Source organism: Callorhinus ursinus, unplaced genomic scaffold (genome assembly GCF_003265705.2).
Source record: "Callorhinus ursinus isolate GAN/ISIS: 27379988/994484 unplaced genomic scaffold, GSC_fseal_2.0 scaffold14, whole genome shotgun sequence".
NCBI classification, from domain to species: domain Eukaryota; kingdom Metazoa; phylum Chordata; class Mammalia; order Carnivora; family Otariidae; genus Callorhinus; species Callorhinus ursinus.
In genome coordinates this window covers 26,897,193-26,917,641 of record NW_027397076.1, presented here as the reverse complement: position 1 = coordinate 26,917,641, position 20,449 = coordinate 26,897,193, and the positions used below count along the sequence as shown (strand labels likewise).

The following is a 20,449-nucleotide window of genomic DNA, read 5'->3' as shown; positions in this document are numbered from 1 at the left end:
AATGACAAACTATCTTCTAGCTTTAGTATATCAAATTAATTTTGGGAATAAACAGGAAATATTTATAATGAATAAAAATGATTATAAATTATAAAATTTTTAATGGCTTTAAGAAGATTCCATATAGATGCTTTCAATGCCTTGCTACATTTCGTATGCTGGAAATAAGCATTTAAGCCCTTTATGTAACACAACATAGGTATTTTTGGCTTAAAAATACTTCAATTTTCCATTATAAGGTTTTACTTCTATATTTCAATTTATTCTAGAAAGAAGTAAATGAAGTTATGTATTATTTTGATTCCTTCTTAGTAATAAGCTATTATCAGTAACCAAACTTATGTTTCAAAGAAACACCTGAGAATATTTCAATCTAATTTTTTAGACAGAATAAATCAAAACCATTACCTTCAGGGTAACAAAGAGAAAAAGGTACAAACCTGGGTGGCCTTTTCCAATTGTAATTTAAGATCGGTCAGTTCCATATTTGTATCATGTAGCTGTGCTTTCAGCTTTTCATTTTCAGCTAGAATTTGTTCATAAAGCTATAAAAATTAGGGTAGAACAACAAATTACTTTTCTGCTCTCTTAATATTTTAAGGTTTCTCACTGATTACCTTGCAATATTAAAACAGAAAGATTAATGTAACATATGAGCCATTAAAGGATACATTAAAAATATTTCAATGCTTTATGGTTGCAAGGCAAAAATTTTTGGTTATGCAGGTATTTGTCCCATGTAAACTCTTTAACACATTAGTTCCAGTTTTTAAAATTTAAGACTTCACTGAAAAATCTAACTTTTCTATTTCCATTAACAAATCTTCAGTTATATGGTAAAGAGGAACCACACAGAGCAACTATAGCTACAGCTGAGGAGCCACTGTGATCTTCATCTGGGGTCTGTAAGCTTTTCTGCCTACATTCTCCCTTGAATTCCTGACACTGACATGGAGCATCAGTTGTATTTATCATTGTAATTGTACTGCTTCTACTAAAATTTGAAGGTAAGTGAACTATTTCTTGAATACTTCCTAACATTTGAATCTACTACTTCTTTCTCCCCCATCTCTCCTGCTACGAGTATAGATGCTTAAAATCATCTCTTATCTAGACTATTCTAGTATTAGAATTGTTTTCCTGACCTCCAATTTGTCCTATACATAGGAGCAAGAGTTAACTTTTTCTAAAATGACAATCTCAATTTCTTATGCCAACCACTCTGTTAACCCGGACATCAGAAACCCCAAATAGCTTCCCGGGATTCTCAGTACAAAGATCCCCTTAAGATAGCTTGTGAAGCACCATACAGTCTAGCCCTGGCCTGTACATCTAAGTGTAACCTCACAAGACCATCTCTTCTGCCCTACTAGCTATACTGAAGATTTAATCACTTCAATGCATCCCATGCCTTTCTGCCACCACGTCTGTGTCTTTATATCTCATTCCATCCAGAAAACTTTTTTCTCCCATTTTGCCAGGTAACTAATCATCCTTCTATGATTCGCCTCTGAAGCTTCACTTCTTTAGGAAATCTGTCACTTTCCTTTGTTATACACTCTTATGAAATGGATTCTTTACTTCAGATAATTGTTTCAATTTTTAAATTATACATTTATTAATATGACTGTATGATCACATCGGTCTCTACTACTACATGGAAGATGTCCACAAGAACAAGGACAGTTATCTCTAACTCTACTGCCTATGAGCAGAAGCTCACTACTTAGGACAGTTCAGTGTTCAGTTCTTTACTGAATGAATGACAGTCTTATACATAATGTAAACTGACCCCCCACCTTCCTTCTTTTGCTGACCTGGCTTGTAAGAAACTTTCAAATAGCTGCCAACTACCTGGGGGAACATGTACAAATATCACAAGCCTTCTTTTTCCCCAATAAACTTCATCAGGTTTATTCTAAGCTCATAATATTAAGAATTATGAGAGTCATAATCCTAGACTGTTGAGTTTCCAGGACTTACTTCTTAAACACTTCCATCCTTAAGACATAATAGCACTTACAACTATCACAAGTTTTTTAGTTACCTAGGAAAAGCTATATTCTCCTAGGAAAAGCTCTGTTCTCTGGCTGCCTCTTACTGACAAATAGGTAAAGTGTAGGTGCATGCTTGTGTGAGTGTACATGCACACACAACCCCCCCGCCCCGCTCCCATGCCTCTTTTCAGCTCAATCACAGTATCACAGTACTGGCCTGAGACACTTAAGTGTGAAATAAAGTCTCTTCCCTTTAAGAAACAAACAGCTAGGGATGCCTGGGTGGCTTAGTCGGTTAAGTGTCTGCCTTCGGCTCGGGTCCAGGATTGAGTCCCGCATCCGGCTCCTTGCTCAGCGGAAAGCCTGCTTCTCCCTCTCCCACTCCCTCTGCTTGTGTTCCCTCTCTCACTGTCTCTCTGACAAATAAATTAAATCTTTAAAAAACAAAAACAAAAAAACCCCAAACAGCTATTTATATTCTCCCTACCATTCAGTGCCCCAAACTGAAAATTAAAGTAAGTTATTTCAAGATACTGATTTCATTCTGAGTTTCTAGGAATAATATCCAAATGAAATACAGTTGAATAATCCAATTACCTTTTTAAAGTCAGTTGAGTCATCCTTTTCTAGCCTGCTACTGTAAGGTTTTCTTTCTTCTAAGTAACTGTATGATCCAGAGCGACCCAGCAAGGAATCATATCGATCACCAGCTGATGTGGAACTGGTTTCATATCTTTAAAAGATGAGTTAAAGTCAAAATCTTTATTATAGGTTTTTACAGCTCCCATTTACATGCATCCTAGTACATTTTAACTTGATATTCCAAGTAGTAGGTGACATTCTCTTTCATCTATTATCATCTGTATTTGTGATAATAAATGGAAAGTTATTTATAATACTATTAATTTCTATTATTTGAGGAGACATTCAATATATCTAAAAAGTCAGAACTGGTTTCACATCATGATAAATTATTTCAACAATTTTAAGCTGTACACTTTTTCTACATTTTAAAATTTCTGAAATCAGAACATGGCTTATAACTGATGGTGTATTATAGTTTAATTGGTAGCACTTTTCCTTTAAGTGGCATGTAATTGTTTAAAAATTAATAACATCTGAGATCTGAAAAACTCCTCTATCCAAAGTGATAGACAGAGGTCTGCCCTAAACAGAAAGAACCTATCTCATTTGTACATGGGAATTTTCTTATTATCTCAATATTAATTCAGGTTACCTTTTCCTGATAGATGCTATTGTCTCTACATTCAATTCAAAAGAATCATCAGTACATAAAAATTTGTTCTTAGTTTTACAAGGTTTTAGTTAACTATTACGAGTGAGAGAAATGCAATGGAGATTAGACTTAAGGACACTGTGGAGGTTCTCTAAAAGGTGAATAATTTTGAGACAGATGACAATTTTTTGTGTCTTCACTGTTTTTATCTAAAGCAGGGATCAGAGAGAAGATTCAGAATACCTAATCAAATAAATTTCTGGTGGGTTTCATCAGCCCCTGCTGTTAATAGTGACATAGTTAATACTGAAGTAATTTAGGAGGCTTAGGAAAATTTAAAAAGTTAACACTGTTGTAAGGACTTACAAAAATTTTCTTTTTTATATATAGTGACTTACTATGACTACTGAACTAGAAGTAAAGGCTTTGACAAAGAAAGCCGGTAATACTGCTTAAATATTTATTAAGCAACACAGAATAAAAATAAGAAAAAAGTCAGGAAAAATGTAAAACATACCTAGATACGGAATCCGTCTAGAAAGAAAGAGAAAAACATAGGCATATTAAATTTTTATACTCTCATTAAAGTAACTTGATTGATGAAGTAAATTTAACATTTATATACAGTTCACACTATTAAAGTAACATCTATTTACTATATATACGTTTTAACTTTAATGTGATTGTTCTTAGTTCTAAAACAGAGTCATTACACATTTTTCATGCACAATAACCATATAATTACATTTGGCAATTTATGGTCAACTTTTATGAATTCCTACAAGTGCCACCATACAATATTTTTAATTAGAAGAAAAAAAAGAGGACTAGAACAAAAATCTATTACTTCTACCTACTCAGGAGAAAGTAATAGGTTTATTTATGTTAAGAAATGTCAAGTTTACTATGTGACATCCCAAAGCAACTATTTTTCTCATTTTTCTGTTTTTGAGACAGTAACATGAGAGGCAAACAAATGAATACCTAAGGTATTTTATGTACAATAACATACACATAATTTTGTTTAAAATTTACTTTCAGAAACCCAGCTATAAATTCTGTCAAAGTTTAGCAACTGGAGACTTAATTTTCTCAAGCAAGTGGTATACTTTATCAATGTTTCATAACTCTTCTTACCTAAATGGTGAAATGATTAATAGGGTAAAAGAATCTTAGGTGGGGACCAAGTATTTTTGTTTTTTGTTGGTCATCTTTAGCTCCTTCCCTTTCTATTGAAGCTCTTGCTCAAACTACACTTCTCTGTAAGGCAACTATTCAGAAATGGTTTGTTAACTTTCTGAAGTAGGTATTTGTATTTTTCCACTACATTTATCTTTGAATGCACTGTAAAATTATTGGGTTCCTTTGGGATTGTTTAAGTCTAATTTGGACTAAAAATGCCTTACTAAAGTCTATTTAAATTTCCTTTGCAAAACCAGTTTTAATTTTGCACTTGCTTCCTATTTTTTTGATGTAATGCTTTATTTCATTGATTTGTTCATTAGTTTTATGACAATTAACAATTCTGAAGTTAAATTTCAACTTTCAAGAGATTCAAATTCATACATTGCTAAGAGACTTTGAAAGTTCTCATCACAAGAGAAAAAAACGTAACTAAGTGTGGGAATGGATGTTAACTAGACTTACTGTGGTGATCATTTTTCAATATATACAAACAATGAATCACTACGCTGAACACCTGAAACTAATACAATATTATATGTCAATTATATTTCAAAAAAAACCATAATAAAAAAAACCAAGAGATACTATTCAAATTCAGAAAAATATCCAAGTATGAAATAAAATGTGTGCGTATCAAATGAAAAGATCGCCATTCACCTCATAGTTTGTACTCTGGTTCACTAATTTAAATTTAAGAAAAAATAAAAACTCCAAGCAGTCACAGAAATCACTCAAATTTCATTTCTTTGTCTTTAAAAATCATGGTGCTAACATACTACATGGAGCACTGGGTGTTATGTGAAAACAATGAATCGTGGATCACTACATCAAAAACTAATGATGTATTATACGGTGACTAACATAATAAAATAAAAAGCTAAAATAAAACAAAAACACATAAATTAAAAAAATCATGTATTTTTTACATTTTTAAGATTGTAATAAAAAACACATGACATAAATGTTACCATCTAAACTACTTTTAGGAATATAGCTCAATAGTGTTAACTATATTCATATTGTTGTACAACACATCTCTAGAATGTTTTCATCTTGCAAAACAAACTTTATACCCATTGAACAACTCCCTATATTCTTCTATCCCCAGCCCTTGGAAACCACAATTCTACTGTCTAAGAGTTTGAATAGTTTAGATACCTCATGTAAGTGGAATCATACAGTATGTCTATTTTGTGACAAGCTTATTTCATTTAGCGTATGTCCTTATTTCATATAGCAATGTTCTTGCTCCCCGTGTTTTAAAATTATTTTTCCGAAGTAAAAATACACTTAATTACAATACTATAAGCTCATCTAAAAGTACCACAGCATAAAAAGTTCCTCTGTAACTCCCCTGCCTCCAACCCTCTAGATAACTGTTACCTTTTTTGAATACATACCCATGTATGAATTTGATTTGTACTGTTAAACTAATCTCCATAAAGGATGAATTTATTACAGTCCCCAAATCTTATATAAAAATACTATTTCAATAGTGATCATACCAAATCTGAGCATTTGCCAATTTCACCTTTGCCAATTTCACTTTTTATATTAACTGTCATGTCTTTGGTTTATTAATGAGATTAAATGCATTTTCAAGCTTCCTGGCCATTTATATTTCTTTTGTAAAATTTATAAATTTCATGTATTCTGTCTCTACTTTCTTTTCCTTGAGCCTTTTCAAAGTATAAATACCAATCTTTTAAATGTTATAAAAGACGGCTAAGACTATTCACTTTTAACTCAGCAAATGTGTCTCAACTTTAAGAAGGGTACTGTTTCTGTCATATTTTAGTTTTCTATGTTTAAATAATCAAATCTGTTAATCTTTTCTTTTTCTTGCCTTGGTGTCATACTTAAATTCTTGGTTTATTATTAGTATCCTTTGCATGATAAAAGTTTTATTATCTAATAACTTAATGAAAGCAAATCATGATAACCAAAGTAACAGAAGCCCCATTTTTAGAAATAATGAATGTTATAATAATATATGATTCCAATAATATATAATTTTCAGCAACAAAATTTAATCTTAATTTCTTTTAATTTATATCCTGAAGGTAGACAGCTTGAGCTTCACATGCAATTCGGAACTTTTTGACATTATACAATTTACTTTGAAGCAAAAAAGTACATGACCCAATGCCAGTTTTTAATGTGGTTAACTTGGATTCAGGTGTTCTACTGTCAAACACACTTTTGAGGTGATGATGACATTATTTATTTCAGAAAATGCACAGAAGAATTTTGCTGCTAATACTTTTACACAAAAAAGGGCTGCTGCTACAAGTTTTTAAAAGAGTGGCATACTTAATGGCTAGAAACACTTGTTTATTGTAGAAGACACTGTGTTAGTGTGTTAACCTCCATTCTTCCTTTTCCTCATGGTGTACCAGTCATTTGGTTTAGGTGAGATGGTATATGGCCAACATTAGTAGCAAAATGGCTGCAATATCCTAGTGGTGGACCTTGTCTGGCCGAAGCCAATTACTATAATCTCAGACACCTAAGGTAAACCTGCTTCAGGATGAAGCTGACATAGAGGGTTGTGCAATACAACTGGAGCATAATAAATTCTCTTCGTTTAATTCGGTTTCAGTTGGGTTTTCTGTTACTTGTAATTGAATGCTAGCACAAAATCAAGAGCTAAATAGCCCCCTATTTAAAATGAACAAAACCTATTTAAATTGTTTGGAACTAAGAAAATGTTTCTTCTTAGAAACAATTTTCTACTCAATGTATCTCATGTATAATTTCAACAGTAAAACTTAAATACAAGTATCAATATGCTTCAAGGTCACAACTTTGAAGTCAGAAAATCTTTTCCCTTCTATCCCAGCCTGATGGGTGAGGTCTATGTGATAAGGCAGTGAGAAGTGCCAACTAGGGATGGTTTACTAACCCATTTCCTTTTGTTTACCTATTATTTTTTCCTTGAAAGATGGGAATTCATAGGGTAACACTGGGAAAGGAAGACAACGGTTGGGTTTACCGAATATAATAAACACGAGACATAGGGGAACTGGGGAAGTGCGGACAACTGAGAAGCAAAAGGTCTAAAAGTGATAAAACTTTACCCTGCAAATAATTTACCGTTGGAAGTAATTAATTCTTCAGTATCTGTCTGGGTACCTAATTATAAAATAAAGGTACCTTTCTGGACAAAATAGGAAACTTGGCCCTAAAAGTAACCTCCACAGTCACATAGCATAGGTAACCAACTTCTGGTCACTTCATATTATCGTAGATCCTTGCTGACTGAAAAGCATTTCAATAGCTCTATTTAGGAACTCCAAGTCAAAAATAAAGATGATATGACAGAATGCCATTTCAGGTTAGATACTGCTAAGCTTAGAAGATTACAACTAACTCATATTATACAGCTCTACCCCTATGCGAATAGAGCTCTTTAAATGATGTCCACTTTCTCCACAGCCAAACAATAGGGAATAGAGGGGGGAAAATAGTGGGACGAATCTTTCAGCATTTGCTAGTTATGTAACCTTTTAAGTCATTCAAACTTGCCTTAGTTTATTACTATTGAGTAATCTTCTCCCTTTTGGAGAAGATTGTTGGTACAATCAGTTGTGATAATATGAAAGTTCTTTAGAGCACTAAATTTCTAAACAAATGCAAAGAAAGTTAAAAAGACCTACTGTCTTCTCTAGAAGGTAACTTTGCCTTTCACTACTTCTCGATATCCCTTAGATACTTTTGTTTTTTCTTTTCAACTTTGAAGATTAAATCACATATAATAAACTATCCACTTAAGAGTATACAGTTTGGTAAGTTTGACAGCTGTATATATCCAGAACATCACCACTATAATCAAGATCCAGAATATTTCCATCGCCTCTAAAATATTCTTTGTGTCCCTTCCAGTCCCTTTACCCCTGATCCCAGAGAGACACCGAGTCTATTCCCAGCATGCAGGTACAGTGTGCAGTTACCTGTCTTGCATGAATAAATTTAAACACAAGCAAACAGTAATCCTTAAAAAATATGAATACTTCTAAACACAAAAAATGCTTTTTACCTGAGTTTCTTTCTTATTGGATCCTTCTTCTGTATCTGATTGTTGTTCTTGTTCATTTTCATCGCTCTAAAATATATTGTCAATTTACTTTAGAAAGGTAAAAATAAATTTCAAACACTTGATACTTAAATATTTTAGGGCTTTTCTAAATTTAGAAAAAATTCTTTTTATTTGAGAGATGCAAGTAATGTGTGTGATGCGTATGAGCGAGCGATGGGGGGGGTATGTGGGGTGGGGGAGGGGAGAGGCAGAGAGACACTCAAGCAGACTCTGGGCTGAGCAGGGAGCCTGATGTGGGGCTCAATCTCATGACCTTGAGATCATGACCTAAGTGGAAATCAAGAGTCGGTCGCTTAACCAACTGAGCCATCCAGGCGCCTCAGGGCTTTCTAATTTAAAACGACCCTTGAGAAAAATCTACCAGGAAATAAATCAAAAGGAAAACTGATTTTTAAGTGGGAATTTTTCTACCCTATTTTGAGGAAACCTTATTTTGTCTGCATGACACAATCTAAGTAGCTTAACAATGGTGGAAAAAGACCATCTACCTAAAAACATGATTTAGGAAACACATTCACAGTGGGGATGAGGAAACTGGAGGCTTAGCAGAAGAAGGTATTACATTTTATACTGTAATGATACTGCATGTACTTTAACAGTTTAAAATGTACTATTTAGATACTCAACTATAATGGGGCAGCAAAAATAGGAAATTCATTATATTAAGCAAGAAAAGTTGGATTCTATAAGCTTGGCAAGATTTATGTAAAAGTCCAATTATATTTAGGTAGTTTATCAACATCTGTAAATTTCTTGGGAGTTTATAGCACACTAAACAGAAATCACGTGAAATCAATGGTGCTGTTGCTAGTTTTATTTACTAATATAAATGTTAATAGAAAAATATGAATTCCACATCATGAAATGATCGCTTTTAAAAACTGCAGTTTCATGGGAAAACATAGAAACTGGAAATTTAAAAAGTGGGGAGGTTCAGAGGTCCTAAAAGTAGTAATAAAAAAAAGGGGGGGAGCCTACTAACACAAGAGATTAAAAAAGCTGCTTAACTACATAACACCCTTTCTTTGACAGAGCTCTTGGTTCTTTTTGTATGTTGTCTGATATGGGTTCAAATGTGGCTAAGATGGGGAAAGAAGACCTGTGCTCTGGCGGCTAATTAGAACACAATTCAAGGCAGGGTCAAGTTAAAAAGATGAGTACTGCCAATATGAATCCCAGGAAGAATCCTTGCAATGCAAGTTAAGGGTATTCCAGAAAGTGAAGTTCTGAAGGGAGAGCTGGTCTGAGTAAAACTCAGGAAAAATAAATACTATCTAATAAAAACAGCTTTGACTATGAATCTCCTAATGCATACGACTTATTAAAAAGATAATTTTAAGTAACAAGAAAGAGTTACTATGTTAGGGTGCTAACTAAGACTGTGAGGTTTTATTTTACTGTTATTAAAATGTAAATGAGCAATCAATTAAAATCAACCAGATATCATATACTTCTTGATGAACAAACATACCTTGCCAAAAGAATTTCTGAACCAGAATGGGATCAGTTCTCTACCTGGTAGTTACCAATTGGTATAATGGCAGCTACCAATTAATACCAATTTATAGGAAATAAAAACAACCACGTGAATGTGTTAAACAACACTTCTGGGGTATGATAACCCAGTTCATTCAAAAATAATTGTAAGGAAAAAAATGAGAGGGAGAAACTGATTAAAAGAGGCTTTAAAGATATAATGAATCATAACGCATAGTCCCTACTGCATTCCAACCAAACCAGCAAAGTATAAAAGTACAACAAACCACTTAGCGCATATATGAATCAATGGACATTAAAACTGACTGGATATTAAATATTAAGGATTTACTGTTAACTTACTTAACAATAAATGTGATCATGGTATTGTAATCATTTGTTGTATGGTAACACATACACATTGTGACTACTTATTACTTAAAAAATACAATTCTAGTAATTTTTAAAAAGGAATCCTTTCCTCTTAAAAATACATACTAAAATTTTTAGATGAAATTCTATAGATTTTCTTCAAATAATATGGGAGTTGGGGAGATGGTAGGGATTTAGCTTAAACAATGGATACCTGGAGCAGGGTCATTATACTTCTCTGTTACTTTTGTACGTTTGAATCTTCTATATTAAAAATTAAAAGAAAAATGGAAAAAAAAATACCCAAGAGGCTGAAAAGACCCAAACAGATTATGTTTGTCCTTCTATAGTTCTATGTTCTATTGAAATAGCATAAATTTCATGTTAATTGTGCTATGCTATAGTTCTTCTTTCTCCTGTATATGAATAGCAATGTTAGGCAGATATATATACAAACAGGGATAAGAAAAAAAAATTTTGTATGATTAAATTGTTATAATTTGATAAGCCAAAGCACTGCTTCTATCAAACACCGTGTTATGTATATTATATAATCATATTCATGAAAATGGAATGTAAAGCATCTTAAGGAGTTCTGGGTAGATAGTGAAGTAGGAGGATCCTGAGCTCATCTCCTTCCATGGACACACTGAGGCAACAGCCACATATAATGTAACTTACTCTGAAAACAACCTGAAAATTAGTAGAACAGATCTTCCATTGCTAAAAAACATACAGAAGCTCCATGGAGAAGGGTAGGAGGGGCAGAAAGGCAGTTGGGTACCAAACCTCCCACACGGCAATCCACAAATGAGAGGTATATCACAGGTACAGAACTCCTCCTCAAGGAGCAAGGGGAATCATGCCTCACATTGGGCAACCCCTACCATGCAGGTCCCCAGACCTGCATGAGGAAGATGAATCCCCATAACATCCTGCTTTGAAAATAAGCAGGACTTAACTCCAGGAACTTTGAAAATCAATGGGGCTTAACTCTGGAAGAGACAGAAGGCTATAGGAAATGGACACTCCACTTTCAAAGGGCTATTGTACTATGTCATTTGGTTCGGGACCCTGCACAGAGGCAGCAGTTTGAAAAGCAGCTGGGTTAGACATGAAGATTTACTTACTAATTTTAGGGCATGTGCTTGAGGTGCTGTAGGAGCTTTCTCTGGGAAAGGAGGTACTAGCTAGCATCATTTCCAACCCCTTTCTGCCTAGTTGGCCAGACACAGGCTCCAGTTCTGACACCCTCTATCTACCTTCCTAGCACTGCTCACCCCACTCCAGCTCTCCCTGTGGATGCTCCCTGCGCAATCCACTCACACTGACAGGCACCCCTTCAAAGTGGCTCCTGCTCTGTAACACTTGGCGGGCAGCCTTGGTCAGGACTGGTGCCCCAGGAAATGATTACTGTCCCATCACACCTAGCAGGCAGCCCTAGTGGGGACTGGACTACTTTCAAAGCTACTCTTGTCCTGGGGAAGGGGAGAGCCAGTCCCACCCACCAGCGTACCCACAGCAGCTACAGCCAGGCTTCTTAGTCAGCTGCACTGGGGGCCAGCACTGCTCACCAGTGCAGCTGCAGTAGTCGCAGCTGGTCACTGCAGCCAGCAGGGCTGAGGGCCAGCCCACCCACCAGTGCCCCCAAATCATGGCCTAGTTACAACAGGAAGGTACACACAGCTCACACAGGGGACACCCCTGGAGTGCCTGGTTCTGTTGATAGGGTGGGGGGAAGGGTTGTGTCACAGGGCACCACAAAACACTTTCTACACAAGGCCACTACTTTCAAGACCAGGAGACATGGCTGACCTACTTAATACAGAGAAACAAACACAAAGAGTAGGACAAAATGAGGAAACAGAGGACTATGTTCCAAATGAAAGAGTAAGACAAAACCTCAGAAAAAGAATGAAATGGAAATAACCAATATACCTGATACAGGGTTCAAAGTCATGGTCATAAAGATTTCACCAGACTTGAGAGAAGAATGGATGAACTAAGGGTGAACTTCAACAAAGAAAACAGAAGAACCAATGAGAGCTGAAGAATACAGTAACTGAAATGAAAGATACACTACAGTCAACAGCAGATCAGAGAATGCAAAAGAATGAATCTGCAATCTGGAAGACAGGGTTAGTGGAAAGCATCGAAGGTGAACAACAAAAAGAAAAAAACTAAAAAATGAGAACAGGTTAAGGGACCTCTGGGACAAACATCAAGTATATTAACATTAACATTATAGGGGTCCCAGAAGGAGAGAGAGAGGCAGAGAACTTATTTTAAGAAATAATAACTGAAAACTTCCCTAACCTGGGGAAGGGAACAGACATCCAGATCCAGGAAGTGCACAGATCCCCAAACAAGAGGAATCCAAGGAGGTCCACACCAAGATATATATTAATCAAAATGTCAAAAATTAAAAGGAATCTTAAAATCAACTAGTTATGTACAAGGGAAACCCTACAAGGCTTAGCTTATTTTTCAGCAGAAACTTTGCAGGCCAGAAGAGATTGTGTGACATAAGGCTGTCACAGAAAAAACCTACAATTTCTGGAAAAAAACCTATAACCAAGATTACCTAGAAAGGTTATCATTAAGAAGTGAAGGAGAAAGAGTTTCCCAGACAAAAAAGTTAAAGGACTTCATCACCACTAAACCAGCCTTACAAGAAATGTTAAAGAGACTTCTGTAAGTGGAAAAGAGAAGGCCATAACTAGAAATAAGAAAATTATAAAAGGAAAAAATTTCACTGGCTAGGATATGAAGGTTAAAAAACAAAAGTATTTGCTAGAAAACAAAATCAACTATACCTATGGTCTTAAAAGGGACAAGTTTCTTGTCCTCAAGAAACAAGAAAAATCTCAAACAATCTAACCTTATACCTAAAAGAATTAGAAAAACAACAAAGCCCAAAGTTAGCAGAAAGAAGGAAATAATAAAGATCAGAGCAAAAATAAATGAAATATAGACTAAAAAAACAATAAAAAAGATCAATGAAACTAAGAGCTGGTTCTGTGAAAAAAGAAACAAAACTGACAAACCTTTAGCCAGCTTCCTCAAGAAAAAAAGAGAACTGAAATAAATAAAATAAAAAATGAAAGAGAAGTTACAATGGACACCACAGGAGTACAAAGAATTATAAGAGACTATAAAAAACGACATGCCAACAAATTAGAAAAAATGGGTAAGTTTCTAGAAACATATAATCTTCTAAGATTAAATCAGGGAGAAAACAAAATCTGAACAGACTGATTATTAGTAATGAAACTGAATCAGTATTCAAAAAATGCCCAGCAAAGAGTGAAGTCCAGAATCAGATGGCTTTACAAGTGAGTTCTACCAAATATTTACAGAACTAATACCTATCTTTCTCAAATTTTCCAAAAAACAGAAGAGGAAGGAATGCTTCCAAATTCATTCTATAAGGCCAGCATTACCCTGATCCCAAAATCAGACAAAGACACAAAAAAAGAAAATTACAGATCAGGATCACTGATGAACATACATGCAAAAATCCTCAATGAAATATTAACCAAATACAACAATATATTAAAAGGATTATTCACCATGATCGCATGGGACTTATCTCAGGAATGCAAAGGTACAATATCCATAAATCAATCAATATGATATAACACATTAACAAAATGAACAATAAAAATGATTGTCTCGATCCAGAAAAAGTATTTGACAAAATTCAATATCCTTTTAAGATAAAAATTATCAACATAAAATTTTAAAGGAAACATACGTCAACATAAAGAAGGCCACAGGTGACGAACCCATCCACAGCTAACATACTCCACTGTGAAAAGCTGAAAGCTTTTCCTTTGAGATCAGAAACAGGACAGGGATATGCCCTCTCACCACTCAACACAGTACTGGAAGTCCCACCCATAGTAATCAAACAAGAAAAAGAAATAAAAGTAATCCAAATTAGTAAGGAATAAGTAAAACTGTCACTATTTGCAGATGACATACCACATAGAGAAAACCCTGAAGATTCCACTGAAAGCTATTAGAACTAATAAATGAATTCAGTAAGTTGCAGGATACAAAATCAATACACAAAAATATATGTTGCATTTCTACACATTAATAATGAACTAGCTGAAAGAGAAATTAAAAAAATTCCCATTTACAACTGCATCAAAAAGAATAAAATACCTAGGAATGAATATAACCAAGAAGGTGAAAGACCTGTACTCTGAAATGATAAGATATTGATGAAAGAAACTGAAGATGACACAAACAAATGAAAAGATACACAATGCTCATGGACTAGAAAAATACTGTCAAAATGTACACACTACTCAAGGCAATCTACAGATTCATACAATCTCTATCAAAAAGCAATAGTATTTTTCACAGAATTAGAATAATCCTAAAATTTATATGGAACCACAAATAACCCTGAAAAGCGAAGGCAATCTTGAGAAAGAATCTTAACAAAACTGGAGGTATCACAATCCAAGATTTCAAAGTATACTACAGAGTGATAGTAATCAAAACACTATGGTACCGTCACAAAAACAGACACACAGATCAACAGAGCAGAATAGAGAAACCAGAAATAAACCCCTGCTTATATGGTTAATCTTCGACAGAGCAAAATAGTATATAATAAGGAAAAAGTCTCTTAAAAAAAGGGTGCTGGAAAACCAGTCAGCTACATGAAAAAGAATGAAACTGGACTATTTTTATACCATTCACAAAAATAAACTCAAAATGGATTAAAGACCATTTAACACAGGCAGTAAATTCTTGGATATCAGCCTTAAGCAGTATATTTTTGGATCTGTCCCCTCAGGCAAGGGAAACATCAGCAAAAATAAACAACTGGGACTTATCAAACTAGAAAGATTTTGTACAATGGAGGAAACCATCATCTGAATGAAAAGGCTAACCCACTGAGTGGAAGAAGATACTTGCAAATAATATTATCTGGTAAGGGGTTAATATTAAAAAAATATAAAAACCGCATACAACTCAACACCCCCCCCCCAAAAAAAAGTCTGATTAAAAAATAGGAAGAGAATCAAAAAGACATTTTTCCAAAAAGACACAGATGGCTAACAGATATATGAAAAGGTGCTTGACATTACTAATTATCAGGGAAATGCAGAAAAAAACACCCCACAATGAGATATTATCTTGCAACCTGTCAGAATGGTTAGCATCAAAAATATAAGAAATAAGAAATGTTGGCGAGGATGTGGAGAAAAGGGAACCTTTTGTGCACTGTTGGTGGGAATGCAAATATGTGCAGCCACTGTGGAAAACAGTATGGAGGGGCGCCTGGGTGTCTCAGTTGTTAAGCGTCTGCCTTCTGCTCAGGTCATGATCTCAGGGTCCTGGGATCGAGCCCCACATCAGGCTCCCTGCTCAGTGGGGAGCCTGCTTCTCCCTCTCCCCCTGCTTGTGTTCCCTCTCTGTGTCTCTCTCTCTGTCAAATAAATAAAATCTTTAAAAAAAAAAAAAAAAGAAAAGAAAAGAAAACAGTATGGAGCTTCCTCAAAAAAATTAAAAAGCAATACCATATTATCCAGTAATCCCCCTACTGGGTAATTTACCTGAAGAAAACTAAAACACTAATCCTTAAAGACAGATTTATCTCCATGTTCACTGCAGCATTATTTACAATAAGTTACAATAAGTAACTTAAGTATCCATCGACAGATTAAATAAAGATTAAATAAAGAAGATGTGGAAATATATACAATGGAATATTACTCAGCCATAAAAAACGAAATCCTGCCATTCACAACAACATGGATAGACCTAGAGAGTATTATGTTAAGTGAAATAAGTCAAACAGAGAAAAACAAATGCCACATGATTTTACTTTTATGTGGACTCTAATAAAAGTCCAAAAAATTACAAACAAACAGATTCATAAATACAGAGAACAAACTGTTTCAAGAAGGGATGGGAAGACAGGTTAAAAAGATGAAGGGGATTAAGAGGTTCAACTTCCATTTATAAAATAAGGCAATGAAAAGTACAGCATAGGGAATATAGTCAATAATACTGTAATAACTGCATAATGAGAGATGGTTCCTACACTTATTGTAGTGGGCATTTCGTATGTAACTGTTGAATTACTACATTGTATACTTGAAACTAATATATAATAATAATAATAAAATATGTAAAGCATCTTTCTTTCAAAGAATCTCTAAGGTAAAACAGTTTAGCCACTATACAATTCTCTATTCTCTCTCTCTCATTCTCTCTCTCTCTATATATATGTTTATTTCCTGAGCTGTAGCTATTAGCTATTATTTTTATTCCAAAACTGGGACAGAACTCTTGCTTTTCAGTAATACCAAAAATCTAAGTACTCATTAACTATCCTTATAAAGAAGAACTTTTCTGATTTAATAACTTGACTCAAAACACATAGTGATGACCTAAAGAATATGTAATCTGAGGTATGTAAGAAATTATTAGCATGTACTTCTGGAAAAATTAAGTATACTATCAAGTAGTTATATGTTAATAGGTTCTCACATCTTGTGTCCAAAATGAAACTCCTGTAGATCTCCTTTTCTCTCTCGGTCGCCGCCGTTCTCGGATTGATTTAGGTTGTGATTTATCTTCTCCTTCTTTTTCCTCTTCTCTCTTTTCTCCCTCTGTTAAGGATTACAATGAAGCACATGGTAGTAATGTGTCTTGACGGTATTTTATAAGAAAAATATAGTAACAATTCAAAGTCAATCTCCTTCATGAAGCCTTCTAAAATTCTCCAATCAGAACTATTTTTTGTCCCTCTCAGTGCTCCTATAAAACACCTGGTTTAAACATGTATTTGTATCTCCCATTGGATAGGTTCTTGATCAAGACAAGAATTTTAATTATTTCATTTTCCTAGCGCCTAATACAAAACTTTTGCTAAAAGACACACTATTTGCTGGATAGAAAATAACTGAATCCTATGAAGAGAATAGGACTTGTTATTAATGTCTGATAGGGAGATACTTACTAAACCCAAAGTTAACACTTCAAGGAAACCAGTTCTTAGTGAGGGAAGAACTAGCAGGCATCCAAATTTATCAGTTTGTTTCTACTATTCCCAGTCCTCATTCAGTAGTAGAATAAATAATAAATAAATATAAAAAAATAAATACAGTATTCATTCCATTTCTATTAAATAGTATCTATGAACAAACCTTTTCTGGAAAAAAATAATTTGTATTTTATTAAAAACAAACCAATATAAAAAAATATAGCCTCAAAATTTGTTTCCTTCCTAGGGAAGTTAAAATAGCTTCAGACTTATATACTAAAAAGATATTAGGGCCTTTAAATCTGTTTTAAAAAGCAGACATCTATGTGGAACAAAGTAATGTTAAAAATTATTTTTCAAAAGTCTCCTTGTGTCATTAGCAAGGAGTTACAGCAAAAGAAATTCCAAAATTATAGTATTAAGAGGGTTTTTTAGAGTTGTTTTTGGAATTGGCTTACAGCAATGATCTCAAACTCCAATGTCTACAGTGGCCATCCAGATAACATAAATGGATAAAACTGGTCAGGAGGGCACTATTCCAAGTCATGCGGGGCTGCTATTTGGCTCTAGCCAGTTGTTGATAGGTGAGATTTTTTTAGACGCACTGTTGCTAAATCTTCCAATTTTTCAATAGAAGATGAAAATCTAAACTTTCATTGGCTCTAAATTTTTACAAACATTATGTGGGCCTCACACTCAGTGGTTTAAAGAACTGAAGGAGCGCCTGGGGGCGCTCAGTCAGTTAAGCCTCTGACTCTTGATTTCAAATCTTAATTTCGACTCAGGTCATGATCTCAGGGTCACAGGATCGAGCCCTGCATCAGGCTTCGTGCTCAGCCAAGTCTGCTGTTTGTGATTCTCTTTCTCTCTCCCTCTGCTTCTCCCACAACTCATGTATGCATGCTCTCTCTCTCTCAAATAGATAAATCTTAAAAAAAAAACAACAACAAATATTTCTAACCAAAAAAAAGCTGAAAATTAAGAAAAAATTTTCTGAAGTTTATCCTATATGATGATTGTTACTGTCATGACTAATACTATGAGATTTTCTTTTAAAATATAAAATGCCTACATACAGAAATGATTTTATGTAGTACCTACCTCCGATTTAAAGTAGGAATTATTAAAATTTAAATAGGAAGTTTATATGAAATGATAGGAAATGTTAATAGTGATCATCAATATGCCACCATATATCTTAAAAAGAAATTTCTCAAGAAGCAAGCATAAAAACAATTTTGTTTTAGCAAGGACATTACGTGTGTAGGTAATTTTAGTTTAAAACAATTCCACATAATAGGTGTGGAATTTACAATTTAAGAACTATGATCCACACAATAGGTAAGAAATAACTTAAGGCACTAATATACTGTTCCTAGAAATAGTCTCCCATCAGTTCTTCTATATTGACTTTTTTCCTATGTTGGTGGACATAAAAATTTTTGTGAAGTCTTCAATTATAAAGATATGTGTATCAATGCCAGACTACATAATTTCTATTTTTATTTTCTACTTTTCTCATTCCCATCCATCATATTCTTTCTGAAAGAATGGCAGAATGATTCCCAGTTTAGAATGCTGTTTCCTTTTCTGTTGAACTACAAAAGAAAAAAAAAAGATTCAAAGGATTATTTGTAGGAAACAGAGTGTTTTCAAAATTTGGTCTTCTTACCTCTTTCATTTTCTTTTGTTAATCCTCTGGAGTAAGCAGAAGTTATACCTACAAGACTATTTGGCCTGTTTAGTTGACTTGAAGCGTAAAGTGAACTGCTCATGGTAGAAACTGAAGAGGACGGAGTGGTTGAACTTGAAGTCGATACTGGTCTGTAACGTTGGTAAGTCTGTGAAATATTAAAATTAATACCCATCTAAAATATTAAATAGTTAAAAACATATAAACACTTAAATTCATTTTAAAGGAAAAATAATGTTCTAATCATCTCCAAATAATTCAGATTTCTAGTTAAAATCCTTTTGAGTATTTTGTATATGGTTGTTGGTATGTAAATCTCTTGTACTTGAGTCACAAGAACTATTCATACCATTTGACCCAGCTGTGTTGTTGGTGGACTATTACCTCATCATATGTCCTAGAGTACTTCTGTTTATATTCATCTTCTCTTGATGTTTCTGACTCCTTCTTTTCTTCTTGCTTCTCTTTATCCTGTTTTTCTTTTTCCTCTTTTTCTTTTTCTTCATTTTCTTGTTCTCTGGTTCGGGTAGAACGACTTCTTCCTATTGTTTTTTCAGCTTCCTGAAGATCAGTCAATGTTACTCCCTGTACACAAAAAAGGTAAATTTAATAATGAGAGGCATTATAGCTTGTTTCAAAGGAATATTTTATAAGTAGACAAACTTAATATGAATGTATTAAAGTCAAATATACATGTTTGGAATTGGTTTGGAAATTGAAACAGAATTTCTACTTGGCAAGTCACATTCATTCTATGAAGAATCATCGTGAGCAAGCACAATAACAGGTACTGGGAAAGATATAAAGTATGTGTAATAAATAGTCTATATATTCAAGAAATTAACAAAAACAAAGGGGAGATGACAGAAATAACACATGAACTCCTAAGAAGTTCAGAAAAGAAGGAAAAACTGATATAAATATTGTTTATATGCTGAATTTATATGTATTTGTTTTTATGTATTTATTGGCAGAGAAAATTTCAGTAAAAAAATAATTTTTGAAGGATAAGCCTTGAAGAACAGGTTAGATTTCAAGGAGTAAAGGTACAAAGACAGAAAAAATATGTTAAGATCTTAGCAAATGGTTCAGCTTGAAATGTGAGTAAGAGTAAGGATCAAGGAGTTGAATCCGGTCGGAAGCTCCTCAACTGTAGGAAAGGACAGGCACAGCATAAAAGGATGGTGATATATCAGATATACTTAAAATGGCAAGGAGGTGAGGGAGACAGTAACTAGACTCAGTGACGTTCTCCTCATACTTGCACATCAGCGGTCTGAAATATCTAACATAACAGACCTATTCCCCACAACTCCAAATATTCATAGAATTCTTTAATAATTATCAGACATATTGATTAATTAACACTTACTGA

The 20,449-nt window shown here is 34.1% G+C and overlaps 1 protein-coding gene across 4 annotated transcripts in view; it reads right to left on the bottom strand.

Moving 5' to 3' along the window:
• Nucleotides 1–20,449, bottom strand: part of PPP1R12A (protein phosphatase 1 regulatory subunit 12A) — a 142,325-nt gene that overhangs the window by 11,993 nt on the left and 109,883 nt on the right. For all 4 annotated transcript variants that reach the window (XM_025881435.2, XM_025881436.2, XM_025881437.2 and 1 more), the window contains 7 exons: nucleotides 19,459–19,659; nucleotides 19,054–19,222; nucleotides 16,886–17,007; nucleotides 8,459–8,524; nucleotides 3,752–3,768; nucleotides 2,595–2,730; nucleotides 441–545 (listed from right to left, as the gene is read on the bottom strand). In XM_025881435.2, coding sequence (XP_025737220.1) covers nucleotides 441–545; nucleotides 2,595–2,730; nucleotides 3,752–3,768; nucleotides 8,459–8,524; nucleotides 16,886–17,007; nucleotides 19,054–19,222; nucleotides 19,459–19,659 — 816 coding nt within the window. The remainder of the gene's footprint in view (nucleotides 1–440; nucleotides 546–2,594; nucleotides 2,731–3,751; nucleotides 3,769–8,458; nucleotides 8,525–16,885; nucleotides 17,008–19,053; nucleotides 19,223–19,458; nucleotides 19,660–20,449) is intronic.